The sequence below is a fragment of the Pinus tabuliformis genome, chromosome 8 (assembly GCF_031772625.1).
Source record: "Pinus tabuliformis cultivar Carrire ecotype Pingquan chromosome 8, CPIR1, whole genome shotgun sequence".
Classification (NCBI taxonomy): Eukaryota; Viridiplantae; Streptophyta; class Pinopsida; order Pinales; family Pinaceae; genus Pinus; species Pinus tabuliformis.
In genome coordinates, this window is record NC_142294.1 from 1409932442 (window position 1) to 1409951089 (window position 18648).

General features: G+C 39.7%; 1 protein-coding gene across 1 annotated transcript in view; it reads left to right on the forward strand.

The window, feature by feature from the left end:
* Nucleotides 1-1901: 1901 nt before the first annotated feature.
* LOC149240847 (ribosomal RNA-processing protein) overlaps nucleotides 1902-18648 on the forward strand; it is a 196193-nt gene continuing 179446 nt past the window's right edge. Inside the window, exon 1 of the mRNA XM_089373851.1 lies at nucleotides 1902-2262. Coding sequence (XP_089229977.1) covers nucleotides 2159-2262 — 104 coding nt within the window. The 5' untranslated portion in view covers nucleotides 1902-2158. The remainder of the gene's footprint in view (nucleotides 2263-18648) is intronic.

Sequence of the window (18648 nt, forward strand, 5' to 3'; positions counted from 1 at the left end):
AACCCAGATCGAAAGGGAAAGTCCCTTTGGAGTTTTCATAAAAATTTGAAAACAAAAAGGGATTACCCAGAACCGGGATCCATCCTCCCGCATAGTGCCCCCATGCCGCATGACAAGGGGAAGTACAAGAGCCACATAGGGCTGGTCTGAATGGTTGATTGCGGACGAATAATCCCGACCGTCACATCCACTGCCAAACCCAGCGAACGGGTCGGCTGCGCCATGGGGAACCTTGGCCTGAAGAGAAATTGCTTCGAATAGAGACTTGGAAACAGACTGACCACTGCCTCCTCTGTTTTTCCAGAGTTCGAAACCGCCTGGAGGAGGGAAAAACCGTCGCCCGAGAAGTCAGGAGACCGGAGCAGATAGAGCATCCGAACAACGCCCACCATTGAGCCATAAAGTCTGCCGAGAACCCCCAGCAAGACCCCTTGCAACATGCCTTGAGAAGAAAAAAACCAAAATGCAAAACCTGGGCCGCCACTAGACGCAACCCATGCTTGGCCTGCATCCTGAGCTCGTAGCAACTTGAGGAGGGAAGCCCGCTTCAGCCGCCGGGACTCCAAATCCGGCTGGTTCAACGAACAACAAAGAGCCCACAACAACCTAGTTGACGTGTGAGAACAGAACACCGAAAGCCCATGGGGTAAAAATAAACTAGGTAGACAGGATGAGGTCGATGAAGCCACTTGGCACAAACCCCTCCATCGCCTCCATGAACAACCTTCGAGCCATCCAAAGAACAGAGCAAGGCGACCACTCCCAAAAACTCATTCTTGCGAAGAAAAAACCCTAGCTCCATTTTTTCATTTCATGTAGAATGTGGAACTCGATTATTTTGAAAAACTCACCCGTTCAACTAAAATGTTATTAAAAGTTTGAAAATTAATAATCATTATTTTGTAGAACATTCCTAAATTTTCCATGAAATTTTAAGATAGATAATAAATCTACTAGTAACATGTAATATCTTAAAACTTAATTAAATTAAAACTTGTAACCTCTCTCATTAACTACATACTTTTAACAAATAATCCCAACCAATTAAACCAATTCTTTAAAATAAATAATATCTATTATAAAAAATTTAGAAATTAAAACGCAATAACTATAACTCCAAAATAAAATACCAAACCCCAACTATTCTTTAATTAAATACAAGTAATAATTCAATTGGCAAAAAGACCACCAAATTTGTAAACAGATATGAGGTATTAATTAAATACAAATAATAACTCCATCGAAAAAAAATCATTCTAAATTAAGCCAAATGAACAATTGCATGTGAATTGACAATAATACTCATGCATTCTCTTAATAAAACTCTAACATCATAATGAAAGTCACCATTTGAAGTTTTCCACACAGTTTATTTTATATATATAATTTTTTTGGTAAGTTTGCGAAGGTGAGATTACATTATGGTTTATTTTTATGAGATTACATTATGGTTTATTTTTATTTTATTTTTTTCCAATTTGGCTGATGGTAAGGCTACATCATGTCTAAAAATAATATCCAAAAAAAAATAAAATTGAACTAATAACTTAATATCTAAAAATACATTAACAACTCAACATACCCATAAATACTTTATATAAAAAATTATTTCTTAATATCTAAAAATACATTAACAACTCAACATACCCATAAATACTTTATATAAAAAATTATTTCAATTTTGTGTTATTTCCTATTAAAAAAAAATGGGCAAAAAAAGCTTTATATAAAAAATTATTTCAACTTATATAAAAAAATTATTTCTTAACAAAAAACAATTGGGAAAAAAATTAATTTTATCGAAAGGCAAGTTAAACTTAACTCTCAGTTTTAATCTCTCTCTTTATATAAAATAGCTTGAATTTATCATCAGAGTTTAAACGACCCTTTGAGGTTTTCCATAGATTGTCCACTTCTGGATTAAAATTAATGAATGTAAATTTTATCAAGCGGATGCACACTTCAAGTCACGCTGTATGAATCGCCATGTTTGGTGCGATGTCAAATAAAAAGTAATTTCGAATAAATTTAAATCGCCGGCAGCCTGCCATTTCGTGCTGTGCTACAAAAGTTTAATCGAAGTAATCAAAGACATTCTAAGAAGTGTTGGATTAGTATAGTGGCTGAACTCCGGTCACACTGAGGCGGAATTCCGCAAATGGAAGATGATGGAGAACAGCAGAGGAATCTTGGAAAGCATGTGCCAAAGAGGGCATTGAGGAACAAATCCCTCATCATCACTTTCGATGAAAATGATCGCAGGTTACTCTCATCCCGCCCAATAATTTTTTGTGCCTCACTTAACAATCCAGTTAAATCAAATCTAATTTCACTGTTTTCATCAAGATATTGCGAGATTATCCATTCTGATTCATATACCTCAGAATCAGCTCGTTTTACGCATTGCTGGATTTCTTAGGCGGTTTTAGAAGGGTTTAATATTAAAAATTTGAACTCCCTCCCGTCTGTCTGTTTTCTTCTACACAAATATAGAGACAAAAGAAAACCTACACGCTGATAAGTGCTAATGCCCACTTCTACCCACCTCGTTGCATCTTTTTCATCAGCTTCCTTTAAGGCCAATCATTCTTCTTAACTATTTTTGTGAATTAAGGTCTTTATAGATTGGCTAGTAAGTTTCGGTATCGTTTTGGTTTCATTTGAAGTATTTCTATCCCATGCAATACTATTGATGTCTCGAGGCGGGGACCTCACTCAATAAACAGCACGAGGAGTCCATAATATCTGACTACTCTTCCTCAAGCATCATCCCGCAAGCACGTAGTTGGCAGCACCATTAAATTATAATTCATACTACGTTTTCCAACCTAGCTCCTCAATTCTTTCTTCAAAGAAGCCTATCAAGTATTGAACATCCCCTTATCTTCTTAATAGTAATCGTGACATGTCAAAAACATCACCGCTCTTGGTTTAGAAACCATTTATATTAAGGCGGGGTGTTGATGATTAATATTTGTCCAGCCATCTGATACATCGGAGACTCCAAAGTTGCTCCGACTATCTTAAATATCTTGCAATCTTGCCTCTTAACAGGCCCTCTTATAAACCAATATAAAAGGCCGCATCTTCTTATAACTGGGGGGTGGATATCCTTTTGGTACATTGTTTATTAAATTGTTGACCAATCATTCTGGCAGGGAGATCCCCAATTGATGCATCGCTGTTATGCCTATCTTATACATCCTATAGGCAATCGTTTGGGCGTTGAGGAATAGTACCATAATGGTGTGGGAGATTTTGTGCTGTTATCATAAGGTCTACATTTATTTGTGTAGGACAAGTAGCTTCTCTTGTTTTTAGTCGTTCACTAAAAAAATAATATTACTGCCCTTTTTGAGATAAGATTTTTGTCACAATTTTCATTTTCTCTCCTAAGTCCCAACCCCACATAAATGCCGCATCACTCTTGCTATTGATCCAGATTGTTTAAGGTACCATATAGTGCAATTGCAAACTTTTGTGGCAATGGATCCACCTGCTCTCCGAGGATATGGATCCACCTGCACAACCTTGCATCAAATGCCCTTTTAGTTTCCAAGAATTTTTTTGATGGATTTTGTTTTAGAATAGTGAAGGGGTCATTTTGTGATGCAATAGAAGGGGTGATTGAGCTTTTCATTGTAATGTTGGAGATTGGAGTGGGTAAAAATGAGAAAATGTTAAAATGCAAAAAATAAGACCAAAGAGAAGAATACCTTTAAATAGAAAGCCCCAAATCTGAAGAACACTCATTAGTTTGTTGGAGAACTTCCCAACATATTATTTGAGTAAATATTGAACTCCAAGAATGCTCCTTCATGACACGTGCTGCCTCAAACTCTTTAAGTTAAAGTGCAGCCCAGAACTCCTCTAAGACGCAAGTGCTATCTGGATTATTTGTGGAAGCTCAAATGTCACTTTTTGCAAGTAAAGAATAAGCCCACAAGCGTCTTTTTATGTTTTAAGGGATTAGGGCTTATTTATGTTTTATGAAGGCTGATTTTAAAAAAGTTTCCTTGTGGACCAAAACAACTGAGGAACGATCATTTCTTGGCTCTTTCTTAATGGATGTTTCCACTAGGAAATGACCCCAAAAATAACTTAAGGAATGTTTGGCAATTTTGGAATGGTACAAACAAAATGACATCCATTCTGGGGATAATGACCAAGAATTTCTTATCCAGGCATTTAAAATTTTTGGCGCAGCCATAATCTACTAAAATAATAAATGTCAGGCAATTTTGGGATGGTACAAACAAAATGACATCCATTCTGGGGATAATGACCAAGAATTTCTTATCCAAGCATTTAGAGTTTTTGGCACAGCTATAATCTAATAAAATAATACATACGGGTTTTATCTTTGAAATTTGAGCTGCAATATTTTGTTAAAAGCTCCTCGTCCAATATGCGCTATTGGGCTTTGCTCCACTTTCTGGAAAATTTGCAGCAGTCCAGTCAGGGTTTTCTCAATGCTTTTCCTATGAAAAGTTTCCACAACTTTTCTCAAAAGATCATGATAGGAAGGATGATCCCCCCATTATCTCCATCAATGACTAGGGACCGGTCTCAGAAATTTAAGGAAAAAAACATGCTTGCCTGTTATCTCTCAGACTTGTGCTCAAAGATATTCAAGTCCCTGAATGAAATGCAACCCTAGAGACACTTAGTAAGGTTGCCCACCATCACCACAAGAACTCTTCTGCTCACTTTAGGCCAGTTTTCTTCTGGCACAAGGGGCAAAACCCTAGAAAAGAAGTTCATGATAATCTTTAGAAATAAAGGGATGGCAGACTGCCAAGATTAGTGTCTATCCAATAGAAGGATGGAGTCAAGATCAAACAGCAAAAGGGTTTGAGTATAATGTGGAACTTGTAATTTAGCCATTTACCAGTGTACCATAATTAGTCCAACATAGATTTCCAGATTATGCAAGAATAAGTGAGAATCCTTATACAAGTTGCACCATCACAACCATGAAATTACATCCAAAAATAATGTGCAACCAATAAACAAAGAAGGAACAACCATATGATGAAACTTTCAATGAAATAGACAAAGTATGACAACCTTCTTATTGAATGAACAACCAATAATACATCATTTCATATCGCTACAAGATCAAGAGGACTGAATGGGTCTCACCTAACCTTCCTATCTTGCTAGGGCAGCCCACAAAAAGAAGTGAAAGAGCCCTAATCAGAAAATTGTAATAGCAAAAAATCCTTGAATAATTCAAGGTTACATCAAAGATTAGGAAGGGACTAACAACCTCAACCCTAATATCTTCTTTCGTGACAAACCTGCCTTTCTCAAAGATTATTCCAGCAGCAAATCCTTGGCAATTCTCATAAAAACTCTAAAAAACCTCACATTGAACTTCTCTCTTGGCTTATTCCTCCAAGCATGGAGGGGAACTCCCAATCTTCCAGCTAGGCCTTTAGCAAATGGATCTCTCTTATGTTTATATCCTTTAAATCAAATCCTAATTCGTAAAATAATTTCATTATTTTTTTTGGCAAATTTGATCTACTTGTCTTGGTTTGGTATGTAGATGACCTAATTTTGATAGTTAGTTTGAAGAAGCTCTTTGCATGCTGCAAGAATTTGGCCAATGAGTTTGACATGAAGAACATGGGACTTACGCATTATTTTCTGTGCTTAGAGGGTTGGTCAAGTACACTTGAGGCTTTCCTTCGATAGAGAAAGTATATAGTAGAGATTTTAAAGAGATTTTGGGTGTATTATCGCAAAACCTTGGCCACTCCTACGGCTCCAAACTTGAAGTTGCATGCCGATTTAAATTCAGATTTGGTAGATCCTTTTTTATATATGCAGTCGATTGGTTCTTGTATGTATCTTGGAAATACCAGGCTTGATAAATGTCTTGTAGTGAATACTTTGAGCCTGTGCATGGTTGAACCTAGGTAGATTCATTGGAATTCCACAAAACATGTACTCTGATACTTGAAGGGCATAGTTCATTATGGCATGAGGTATGTGGGAGTCTGGGAGATGGTGACTTTATTATTGCATGGTTTTTGCCGATTTTAAATAGGCTGGGATTGCAAGTGCCAGGAAGAACACTTAAGGGTTTTGTTTCAACTTAGGACTGGGTATTGTTGACCACATTTTGTTTGTCAACGATCCAAGGAAGTAGAGTACAAAGATGTGAAGAATTTTTTCAAAGTTCAAAGTCATCATCCAACACAATTTTATTATTGTAAACCCAATTTCTCCAAGTTGTACTGTAGATGATGCTAATATGGCCGTTTAATTATGTAACAACACCTAGGTAAGCTTCTGATTTTGGCAAAAAATTTCATTCTAGGAATTTTTTAACCTCACCGAATTATGTTTGTTTCTAAACACGGGGAATCGACAAAGTTTTTCTTCTATATTAAATCCCAAAGCTAAGGTGGAATTTGTTGACAAGTTCTTAGGTGAGTCCTAGTGTTATATCGAGTCTTTTGTAAAAGTGTGTTTAGGAATAATTTTAGCACATTTGGCTAAATTATTTTATTACAAGCGCACTTGGTCTATACTAGATCATATTGTGTTGCAGAATTGGGTAAATTATTGAGGGTCTAAGTATAAGTTTGTATTTCCCCTTTCAAGGGTTGATATTGTAATAATTTGATGTAAAAAATATATTAGTGCATGGTCCCTCATATCTAGACACCATGACTAAAATATTTGAGGGTGGAAAATTATTAAATCCCCTTTGTTGTCAATTAATTAATTTTTTTGGCTAAATTAAATAAAAATCATAAGCTAGAAAATTAATTAATTTTGAGTCAAAAAATAATTATAGAAAAATTAATTTCCCTCAAAGTGGAAAATAATCTAAAATTCGTGGCTCAAAGAGAAGTCAATTTTTGGAGGTCCCCCACCAAGGGAAAAATGGACATTTTGAGAAAATTTGAGCCCTTGGACTTTGATGGTTAAGTCAAAGTCAAATTTTAAAGGAAATTAATCCAAAATAATAATTTTTGGATTAATTAAAATTGGGTTTTAAGAAAAATTCGAATTTTTCCTCAAAATTAAAAATTCAATGGTCGAGATTAAAAGATGTTTAAATTATTTTCAACGATCGAGATTATTTTGACGAGGATCAAGCCAACTAGCTGTTATTTTTCACTTGGAGGGGTTTCTCTATATAAAGAAGCTATTGAGCTTTTATTTTCTATCTTTGGATGATGCAATTCTTGAACGCTGGTATTGAGTTGTTGCTCTGCTGGGAATATTATTTTATCATAATAGAAACACTTTGGGGTTCACTTCATTGTGTTCTTCTTCTGCTGGTCTCTGGTATGTGTTAGCTATATGTGATCCTATATTGTGCTGAATATTGTTTAAATTTTAAAAAATTGTTACTTCATTTGTCGGTGATAAGAACATTCTATTGGTACACGCTATCTTAGGTGATCTGTGTTGGAAATAATACTGAGAGGGGGGGGGGGGGGTGAATCAGTATTATCAGATCAGTAAAACCTTTCCAATTTCATACTCAGAAACATATACGCTACTTAAGTTAGGTGAACCCGCGTGTACACGCTACTGTGTCTAATGCAACTAGCGTATATCCAGAGATCTTATGATTCAGTTAGCTTAATCTTCAGTAAATGCATCAGAACATTATTAAGCATATTAACAGTAAACAGGTGCAGTATAACAGAATAGAACATCACACAAAAGCCACACACATGAACACCATGATATAAGGTGGAAACCCAATGTGGGTGAAAACCACCTGCTGCAATTCGTCTCTTTCTTCTTTAATAAGAAACTTCTTTTACAATGTACTGGTGCAGTCATTTACCAGCACGCAGGCTACAACCTGCAGAGGGCTACAACCCTCATAGCTCTTGTACTAGCCAATCCATTTACTAGTACGTAGGTGCCTACCTACAGAATGCTCCAACCTTTACTCGTTTTCCAGCTGCTACTGGAAGGGAGCTACAACCCCTTGGCTCTTGTACTGGCTGATATGATTACCAGTACGTAGGTGCCAGCCTACGATCTTCCCGGGACCACGTTTCATATATTTTCATACTGGATCCATGAAACTATCACCATTGTAGTACAACCTGCATCATCAATCTCTGAATCACCCAATACTGAATCACTGAAACCCTGTCAACAACAACCAGACAACATAACAACAACTAGATCCAACTCCATCTTCAAATATCATTGTATACGCTACTTCGACAAACCCAACCTGCGTGTATACGCTCTTTTACCAAAACCAACCCGCGTACAGATCTGCAAATTCAGACTTAAAACTCCGCAGCTATATCAGACATCAAAACTTACCCAGATCATAACAATAAACCTGCGCCAATAGATCTAGTCTATCCACAGTCAAACCATAAGAAGATAATCATTCCAAGCCTTGAGATCTCGTTCCATCATTCATCATCCTCCACATGAGTGAAACCTTGGTTCAGATCACCAACCCATAACCAGCGTTTGGATCTCACACTTCCTCAGATCTCCATCACTCACACATACTCATACTTTGGCCTAATGATCTTTCTCCTTATATAGCTTTAGGCCCTTCACAATACCACGGACCAAAACCATAGTAACACAATACCATCAACCTCAAAACTAGGGATCGACACGCCCGTCGAGACACCATGGTCCAAAACCATAAGCACAACTTCCAAGGACTAACCGCCACGGACCAAAGGTACTTTTCACATGTACGCGCTTTTCCTGAAGCCAACCTGCGTGTACACGCTGGTTTTCCTTAATGAACGTGCGTATATCTCTTTCTTGTCCTGCTGTACTGAGATCTGTCCTCTGATCAAGTTGCCATCACTTGTACCTGTCTCTGAGTGAGTTGCCATCAAGGACAACACTTGTATCATAATGCCAACAATCTCCCCCTTTGGACTTGATGGCAACCACACCAAGTCACTCTCCCCCTTTGACATCAAGGGCAAAGGGTGGGCCAAGATATTCTCTTCTTTGGTATACCTTCTGCTGTCCATACTCCCCCTGAGTACATGCTGAATATCTCTGCTCTGCTGTGCTGAACATGCTCCCCCTGACTGTAGGCAAGATCTGCAAAAAGATGTTCTTCAAAAAGAACCAAGACCTATACATCATAAACGACCTTCCTATCACCAAAAGACTCAATACATACATCCATACTCCCAACCAAGTGGGGATACATCAGAAAATAACAACCAATTACATCATTCATCCCAGGCATAGTGGGGAAACCAACATAGGCCGTTACATGACCTTGACACCATAAAAGAGATATCACAAAAGAGATACATGCTGAAGTTTCTGAATGGGCTCCAAGTTGTATCGATCCATCCATGCTCCCCCTGAGTAGATGCAAGTTCTAAGACCAGCAATTCATTCAAGACCATGACTATCATTCATCATATATGATCTGTACCATCAGCCTGCAATACCATTCCTTTGATCAAACAACAAGATGTATCATTTAGCTTCATAGACTTTATCAACAACTTCTAACCATAATGCCAACAATGCATTATTTGAAGTATATGCTCCCCCTGAGCCTGTGCCATCTGTAGTTAGATCTGATCATGCATACATCAGTAATAAGCATCAAGATCTCATCATCATCAAGTTAGGATTAAACACTTCTAACATCTTACAAGTATCAAAACATTTCCAAACATCCTCAGCAGACTGTAATCGTTAATCAAGAGAGCAGATATTGGACTGAATCATATCAGACCCCTTTTCTGAGCCTATCCCCACTGCATTTCTTCAGACTGACATATACGCGATTTTGCAGTGTGAAACTCGCGTATATACGCGACTTCCCTTCATTAAGCTTGCGTATGAGAATTAGAACATTGAAGTTCTATGCCTTCAGCTCCCCCTGAGTCTGTTATGTCTGTGCTGTGGTGAGTACCCTGTGCTGTGCCACATCTTTTTGACTGAACTTCCTTCTTCTTCCATATCTTTAGGCATGTTGATGATTTCTTCTTATCATGAGCTTTGTTCCTGCAATCCTTTGCTCTATGTCCAAACTTGTTACATGCATAGCATCTTACATGTTTCATATTCCTCCTATAGCAATCAGCAGCTTTGTGGCCAAACATATTGCAAGAAAAGCAATATCCATTAAAGTACCTTGAATGTGATGATCTTTCTGCATGATGGTCTTGAAGCCTTCTTCTTCTACATATGGCTGCAACATGTCCAAGATTATGACATACATAACATTCAACATTATTCATGGGAGGAGTAAAAGATTTTCTTTGAGGAGTCTCTTTCCTTGATTGTTGATGGGGTTGTCCTTTCATCTCCTTGTAGAGCCTTTCAGATTTTGCATTAGGGGTTCTTGTCTTACTTTGTGAACCAGATTCACCTTCAATAGACTCATGAAAACCAAGACCAGTTTTGATAGCAGGGGACCTTTGACTACTAAGAATATCATCCAAGATCTTAGTACTATCTTGAAATCGTAATAGTTTATCTTTTTCTTCTAATTTACTTTTCAAGATATTTACCTCAACTTGATGTTGTTCTTCTTTTTCCAGACATTGCTTCTTCAAGGTCTCTTCAGCTTTCCTTCCTTCATTCAACTGATAACTTAGTTCGAGGACCTCGTTCTCTTGCTCTTTATTCAGCGCTAGCAGCATTTGTCGAATTCTGGATGCACATTCCAACTGATCTTTTAATATGATGATTTCTTCTTTGAGGTCATTCTCCCTTTTGCTAGGTAGATCTTGCTGATCTATGATTTGATCTGATGCTTCATTTGCTTGTCCATCTTCAATCTGAGGTGATTCAGGATCTGAATTCTTGCTTCCACTCAACGACAGGTTGTCATTGTTCCTTTGAGCTGTCTTCTTCTTCTGATGTGCTTTCTTCCCCATTGTTCTACTAATCTCCTTCAAGCGATCAAGCTTCTCTGAAGGACCTGCTCTGATACCAATTGTTGGAAATAATACTGAGAGGGGGGGGGGGGGTGAATCAGTATTATCAGATCAGTAAAACCTTTCCAATTTTATACTCAGAAACATATACGCTACTTAAGTTAGGTGAACCCGCGTGTACACGCTACTGTGTCTAATGCAACTAGCGTATATCCAGAGATCTTATGATTCAGTTAGCTTAATCTTCAGTAAATGCATCAGAACATTATTAAGCATATTAACAGTAAACAGGTGCAGTATAACAGAACAGAACATCACACAAAAGCCACACACATGAACACCATGATATAAGGTGGAAACCCAATGTGGGTGAAAACCACCTGCTGCAATTCGTCTCTTTCTTCTTTAATAAGAAACTTCTTTTACAATGTACTGGTGCAGTCATTTACCAGCACGCAGGCTACAACCTGCAGAGGGCTATAACCCCCATAGCTCTTGTACTAGCCAATCCATTTACTAGTACGTAGGTGCCTACCTACAGAATGCTCCAATCTTTACTCGTTTTCCAGCTGCTACTGGAAGGGAGCTACAACCCCCTGGCTCTTGTACTGGCTGATATGATTACCAGTACGTAGGTGCCGGCCTACGATCTTCCCGGGACCACGTTTCATACATTTTCATACTGGATCCATGAAACTATCACCATTGTAGTACAACCTGCATCATCAATCTCTGAATCACCCAATACTGAATCACTGAAACCCTGTCAACAACAACCAGACAACATAACAACAACTAGATCCAACTCCATCTTCAAATATCATTGTATACGCTACTTCGACAAACCCAACCTGCGTGTATACGCTCTTTTACCAAAACCAACCCGCGTACAGATCTGCAAATTCAGACTTAAAACTCCGCAGCTATATCAGACATCAAAACTTACCCAGATCATAACAATAAACCTGCGCCAATAGATCTAGTCTATCCACAGTCAAACCATAAGAAGATAATCATTCCAAGCCTTGAGATCTCGTTCCATCATTCATCATCCTCCACATGAGTGAAACCTTGGTTCAGATCACCAACCCATAACCAGCGTTTGGATCTCACACTTCCTCAGATCTCCATCACTCACACATACTCATACTTTGGCCTAATGATCTTTCTCCTTATATAGCTTTAGGCCCTTCACAATACCACGGACCAAAACCATAGTAACACAATACCATCAACCTCAAAACTAGGGATCGACACGCCCGTCGAGACACCATGGTCCAAAACCATAGGCACAACTTCCAAGGACTAACCGCCACGGACCAAAGGTACTTTTCACATGTACGCGCTTTTCCTGAAGCCAACCTGCGTGTACACGCTGGTTTTCCTTAATGAACGTGCGTATATCTCTTTCTTGTCCTGCTGTACTGAGATCTGTCCTCTGATCAAGTTGCCATCACTTGTACCTGTCTCTGAGTGAGTTGCCATCAAGGACAACACTTGTATCATAATGCCAACAATCTGATTCACCATATGATCTAACAATTTTACTTTGAGAATATTATAGAGATTTACAGGTATGGTAGCCCTTGGGCTCCAAGTTCACAAGCTGTGGGGAAGATTCGACTATGTTTGGGCTTTTGAGATTTCATTGTGGTAAGTGATTTTGCAAGAGGGTTTTGGCCAACATCTATTTTTCAAAATTAATTCGTCCATTGCAATTTATTTAAAAATATTTCTCCAAAATTACCTCGATCGGGGTGTGTGTCGGAGGATGGTAGGGACAACAGACAGTTATGAGGAGTAAAGGTTGGGTACCATCCACCGCCCCCCACACGCTCATGGCGATGGGTGTGGTGGCCCTTCGCATGAATACATGCAAGGGTGGTGGGAAAGGTGGCAAGCACGGCAAGGACAAGGTGGGAGGCGTAGTAGGTAAGGAAGGACAGGGGAGTGGCAATTGCATTGTTGATTGTGGAGTTAAGGCAAGGCAGGGGAGTGTTAACTGCATTGTTGTGTGTGGAGTTGGGAGCTGGAGCATTGGAGCAGGGAGGCGGAGGCATCATCGACGACATCTGCGGAGCGAGCACGGGTATGTATCTTGGTCCTGCAACCCCATTGCAATGGCGACATGGTTTATTTCTAGCTGGAGGGCTCGGGAGAAACCTGGGGAGGGGAATTGGGGGACTTGTTGGGGAAAACGCCACAGGCATTGTATGGTTGTTGTCTGGTTATGCGTCCTAGCTATAAGACTCCTGAGTTTCGACCTGGCCAGTGGTTGGGAAGCCCCTCCTGAGAGCTGCATTGTGAATTCGCGTGATAATTGGGGTGGAACTGGTGAAGCTATGCACTGGGGATGGGTAGGCTATAAGGAAAGCAGAGGAGCGACGTAGTTTGACTGGGCAGAGGGGAATGGGAAGGCTCACCTGTGCATGGGAACCCTTGTTTGGCCGAGAGAGGGGAATGTCAATCACTCTGGGTATGAGCGGCAATGGGAAGGGAGTAGTGAGAAGCACGCCAGGATATGGAGAGGGGCCTCGTCTCCTGAATGGGCTGTCTCCCAACCTGCGTACTGCTCGGAGAGTAACTGGGCTAGGATAAAAATTAAGGATAACACTGGCAATGAGATTCAAAGCCAAAAGTTAATTCCTCGCTCCTGTGAACAGGTTGTGTACAAAGTGGAGATGGCTTGGCCTGCGAGAGGAAGAGGTCGTGGCAGACGTGGGAGGGAGCCTGCAAGGGCCAAAGACCCGAGCACTTCGGAACCGCGCAGAGGACGGAAATCTGTTGAACACCTCATCAGTGAAGCCGCTGCGGCTTATAGGGAGGGAACGGATGTAGGCATCTGTAATTTGTTGGAAGAATGGGAGGGAGAAATTAAGCAGCATAGCGAGACGGAGGAGGAACTAGAGAATTGGAGGACCTTAGTCCCGGACCCCGAGAATACCAGAGGCAGAATAACTCAGTTCAAGTAGACCCTTTACCTCTATTGGCTTATGAAAAGCTTGATGGGGAAGGCCATGGAACAAATATTAGTGGGGATGGCTCTAACCCTCCAAGACATGCCCAACTACAAACAGGATTTGCAGCGAATCCAATTCCAGCTCCATAAGCAGGACATCCGTCTGGATAGAATCCAAAGGCACATCCCATGCATCATCGAATTAACTGAGATGCCCGATGAAACTGTCAAGGATCCGACACCGGTCGAATCGGCTTCGGAAGAGCAACAAGAATAGTTAGTTAATCTGGTTTCTTTTTGTTTTATTCGAGTAGCACAATGTTGCTTGGGAGCGCGAGCGGGAGCGGGGAGTGGGAGCGAAAACGGGAGCGAGAGCGACCATTTTCAGAAGCTCCCGGTTTGGGAGCGAATCTGGGAGCAATTTTTTAAAAATATATATATTTTTTATATTTTTTAATTTTTGATACATATATGTCAACAAAAACATGTAGAATGATGAATTAGACATAAAAAACATAAATTGATCATTGAACCATATCACATCAATCATCTAGAAATTATAATCGTCATCAACCATGTCCACAAGTTAGTAAAATACATATTACAACTGCAACATATTGAGTCTCGTGAATCATGATTCATCAAATTCAATCTTAAAGTTTCAACTTCAAGCTTGCAAAATTGAAAATTCAATAACATTTATCATCATTGATCACCAAAGTTGTACTTGTAAGCTAAGTTTAACCATTACAAGAAATAATATCTTAGATATTTTTGAGTCCTAACTTCTAACTGTTAACATGATATGAAATGTTATAAATTTATAAAATGAAACATGAATAATGAAATGAAATGAAACAACTTTAGTCTTTCACGAAGCATCATATTTATAATTCACAATCATTACCAATGAGTTATAATTGCCAAGGCCCAACTTCAAAATTCAAATTTTCATTGTCACAGTGATATATTGTTTACAAAAAATATCATTATCATATGAAAGAGTCAAGAGTCAAGAGTCAAGGACTCCAAACTCAACAGTTATGAAAACTAAAGTCTAATAGAAACTAAAAAAGATAAGTAAACTGTAAATCTACATGTGGCCCTTGCCACGAGAGTCTCCAGGAGTATAAGCAGGTCGTGGTGGTCTTCTAGGAGTCTCCCGCACAGACCGACGACCAGAACTAGAACCTCCACGTGAGGGTGTAGATGGAGGTGGCGACAACAAAGGAACAAGACTCGGACCTTGAGCACTGCTACTGGATGGTGGAGGTGGAGGTGGCATGGCTGCTGCAGCTGCTTCATCTTCATCCCTTACAAGTTCCTCTTCCAGTTCTTCAAGATGTACAATGCCATCCTCCAAATTGTCATCCTCTGGGTGATTGTCCCAAATTTTATATGTGGGATCCTCATAAGCCCGATCATAGTAATGACTCAACAACCTCAAGTTGTAGTGCACATAAACCAAGCTTTCTGCTCGGTTTTCATTGAGTCTGCTTCTTTTCACATTATGTATGTAGCTGTAGGTGCTCCAACATCTCTCTGCAGAAGAAGTATTTACAACCTGTGAAATAATTTTTTTTGCCAATTTTGGCAAAAGTCCCTGGCCGCCATATGTTTCCCACCATGTGAGAGTATCAAATCTATCTCTGTCGTCCATTGCATGGAAGTTACCATACAAACCAGTGCCACTGAAGTATTTGCCTATTTCAAGGCGCACAGCTGCACATTCCTCCCTGTCAGGTATCAACTTTTCTAATGCTTGCAAATATCCACTAGTTACCTCTGGATCTAAATGGGGTTTGGTCCTAATCCCACCCCCTGGTGCAGGTTGGCCCAACCAAGATGTAGAGTAGTATTTTGGCGTAAGGATATACGCCAAGCAATGTAGTGGAAGATTAAGTCTATTCCATCGTTCACACACACAATCGTGAATCAGTTTGTACAAGTCGGGATCTCTGTTATGAACAATATCTTTTATTTGCCCCAACATGGTATCCATCTGCTCATACACCTCGCCAATCATTGGTTTGTCTGTATCTGCAAACCGAATCATGTGATAAATGGGCTTGGTGAAATCCAATACTTGCCTCACACTTGTCCAAAACTGACCATCAAGAGCGGCCTCCTCCACCAGTTCAAGACCTCCCCTGTCAGCTGCATTTGTAGCCCTTTCCTTTAATACCTGCCAATGTGGACTTGATACCATGTTAGCCAATGACTCTCTTACCTTCAAAAGGCGCTTGAAGGTGAGGTAATAGCTACCAAATCTGGTCTTTGCAATCTTCAAAAACTCCAATCTCGAGTGACTGCGGAAAAGGCCATGGGTATTGCTATGATTTGTAATAAATTTTATCATTTGTTTGCCTTTCTTGTACAAATCACCAATCCATTTGTATTGTGCATTTTTATTCTTGACAACATCATGCATCAGAAGGTTCAATGTGTGAACCAAACATCCAGACCAAAATATGTTGGGGTATTTATCCTCAATAATTGCTCTCGCTGCCTTACAATTAGGAGCATTATCAGTGATGACTTGGATGACATTGTATGGCCCAATACGGTCAATTGTTTCAAGTAATGCTTCTGCAATGTTGATGGCGGTCCTGAACTTGTCTGATTAATCATGTGTAGTTAGAAAGATGGGACCACTAACAGACACAGCAAGAACACTTATCAATGGCTTGCCTTTTACATTTGTCCATCCATCAGATACAATGGACACCCCATGGTTAGTCCAAGAACTTGTCATTCTATTCAAAGAATGTGATATTTTTGCTTTTTCATGATCAAGGCCAACGGTTCTTGCCTTGTCATACCCAGGGCTCTTGTATCCTTTAGGGGCATCATTTATGGCAGAAACAATTTCGTGCCAATAAGGTGAGCGAAGAACATTGAATGGTATCCCACATGCATAGAGAAACTTGTAAACCTTTGAATCCACATCATTCTTACACCCCTCATCAAGGAAATCTGATATGGTTCTACGCCTTAAAGCTGATGACCCTGTGCCTCCATATCCACTGCCTTGGGAGGATGCTGAAGGAGTTCTTTGTGATTGTGAGCTTGGTTCAAAGAAACCCCTTGATTTTTTTGATTTGTATTTGTTCTCCTCCTCTTCCCTTATGTATTTGGCTCTATCCGCTGCTGACACCACTGGACAAGTTTTGATTCCTATTTGTTTGTCTCCATCCCATGGCCTTTTCCCGCAGAGGTGTCTTCTAGCACGGGTGTATGAACCTGTGTAATCATTGTTGCAATGGGGGCAATGAAATTTAGTGGTTCCACCCCCTCTCCTTGTTTCAGCCCTGTTAACATATTTCCACAATGGGGTTTGGTCTTGTTTAGTTTTTTGAGGGTCATGTTCACCCTCCTCCAGCTCCTCCTCACCGGGGTTTTCATCAATTCGACTTTCTCCAGCTTCTTCATCCCCCTCTTCAGTTTGGCCCCTTCGTTTCCTACTCTCCAGCACCATAATAACCATAAAAGGGACCAAGAAGAGGAAAATGCCAAGAAATATAGCCAGGTCCATGGTGTTTGATATTTGTAGGCTTTTGAATCTGCAAATTAATTTAATTTAGATTCATGATTTTTAAACTAAATAAGGTTAATAAACTAAATAAATTAAATTAAACTAACTAAATTACTACCTAACTAAATTAAACTAACTAAACTAACTAAATTACTAAGTTACTTACCTCTTTGCAGGGTTGCTCCTTGCTCCTTGCTTCTCCTCGCTCCTTTGCTCTTGCTCTCCAGCTCTTCTCAACTCATTCAAGTGATAATGAAATGTTTTTTGGCCCATTGGGCTTTTAAAACAATTATTTATTTATTTATTTTGTTTGTTTGTTTGTTTAATTGATAATTTTTTGGGGTCTGGATATATATATATATATTTTTAATCCGCCGGAACGCTCCCGGCCCCGCCCGATTCGCTCCCGGAGCGATTTTTTAAAGGTTGGGAGCGGTCGGGAGCGATCGCTCCCGGGTTTTAAATTTCACTTCGGGAGTGACGGGAGCAACGCTCCCAAAATTGGCAGTGAGCGAAATTTTTTTGGTCGGGAGCGCGCTCCCATTCGGGAGCGATTTCGGAAGCGCGGTCCCGACCCGCTCCTGCCCGAAGCGCGGATTGGGAGCGGGTTCGGGGGGGGGGGCGCTCCCCCGCAACTCTGGAGTAGCATTTACTTTACACTATGCATGCTTATGATAGATAGACATATAACGTCTTGCCATGAAACTGAGACATATTTAGCTTGGTTAAAAAGACTGATACTTTACTGTTTTTGGATGGCTTATAACGAGGATAGGTGGCCAATAGACTTGGTTTCCCATCGGGCAAGTTGAGGCCACCTATCTCACATAAGTGGTGTAAACTTGTTGTTTATAAATAGAAAATGAAGGATCCTGCCAAGCTTAACAAAAAAAAAAATATTTCTCCAAAATTATTATTTTGTAAATATTGTGCATTTGTAAATAATTTCTTAACTCATTTTTTGCAGCGCTTGGGGTTTTTATATTTTTTGTATATATATTTGGGGTTTGGCATTCTTTGATTCATTTTTGCAGGTGATAGCTCAAGAGTTTGAAAGCAACAAATTTTTCTGGGCTATTCAACTAAGCAAGAAACGTTGATCTAGGCCAATGTTACTTGGGAGCGGGAGCGAAAACGGGAGCGGGAGCGACCATTTTCAGAAGCTCCCGGTTTGGGAGCGAATCCGGGAGCGATTTTTAAAAAATATATATATTTTTTTATATTTTTTAATTTTTGATACATATATGTCAACAAAAACATGTAGAATGATGAAA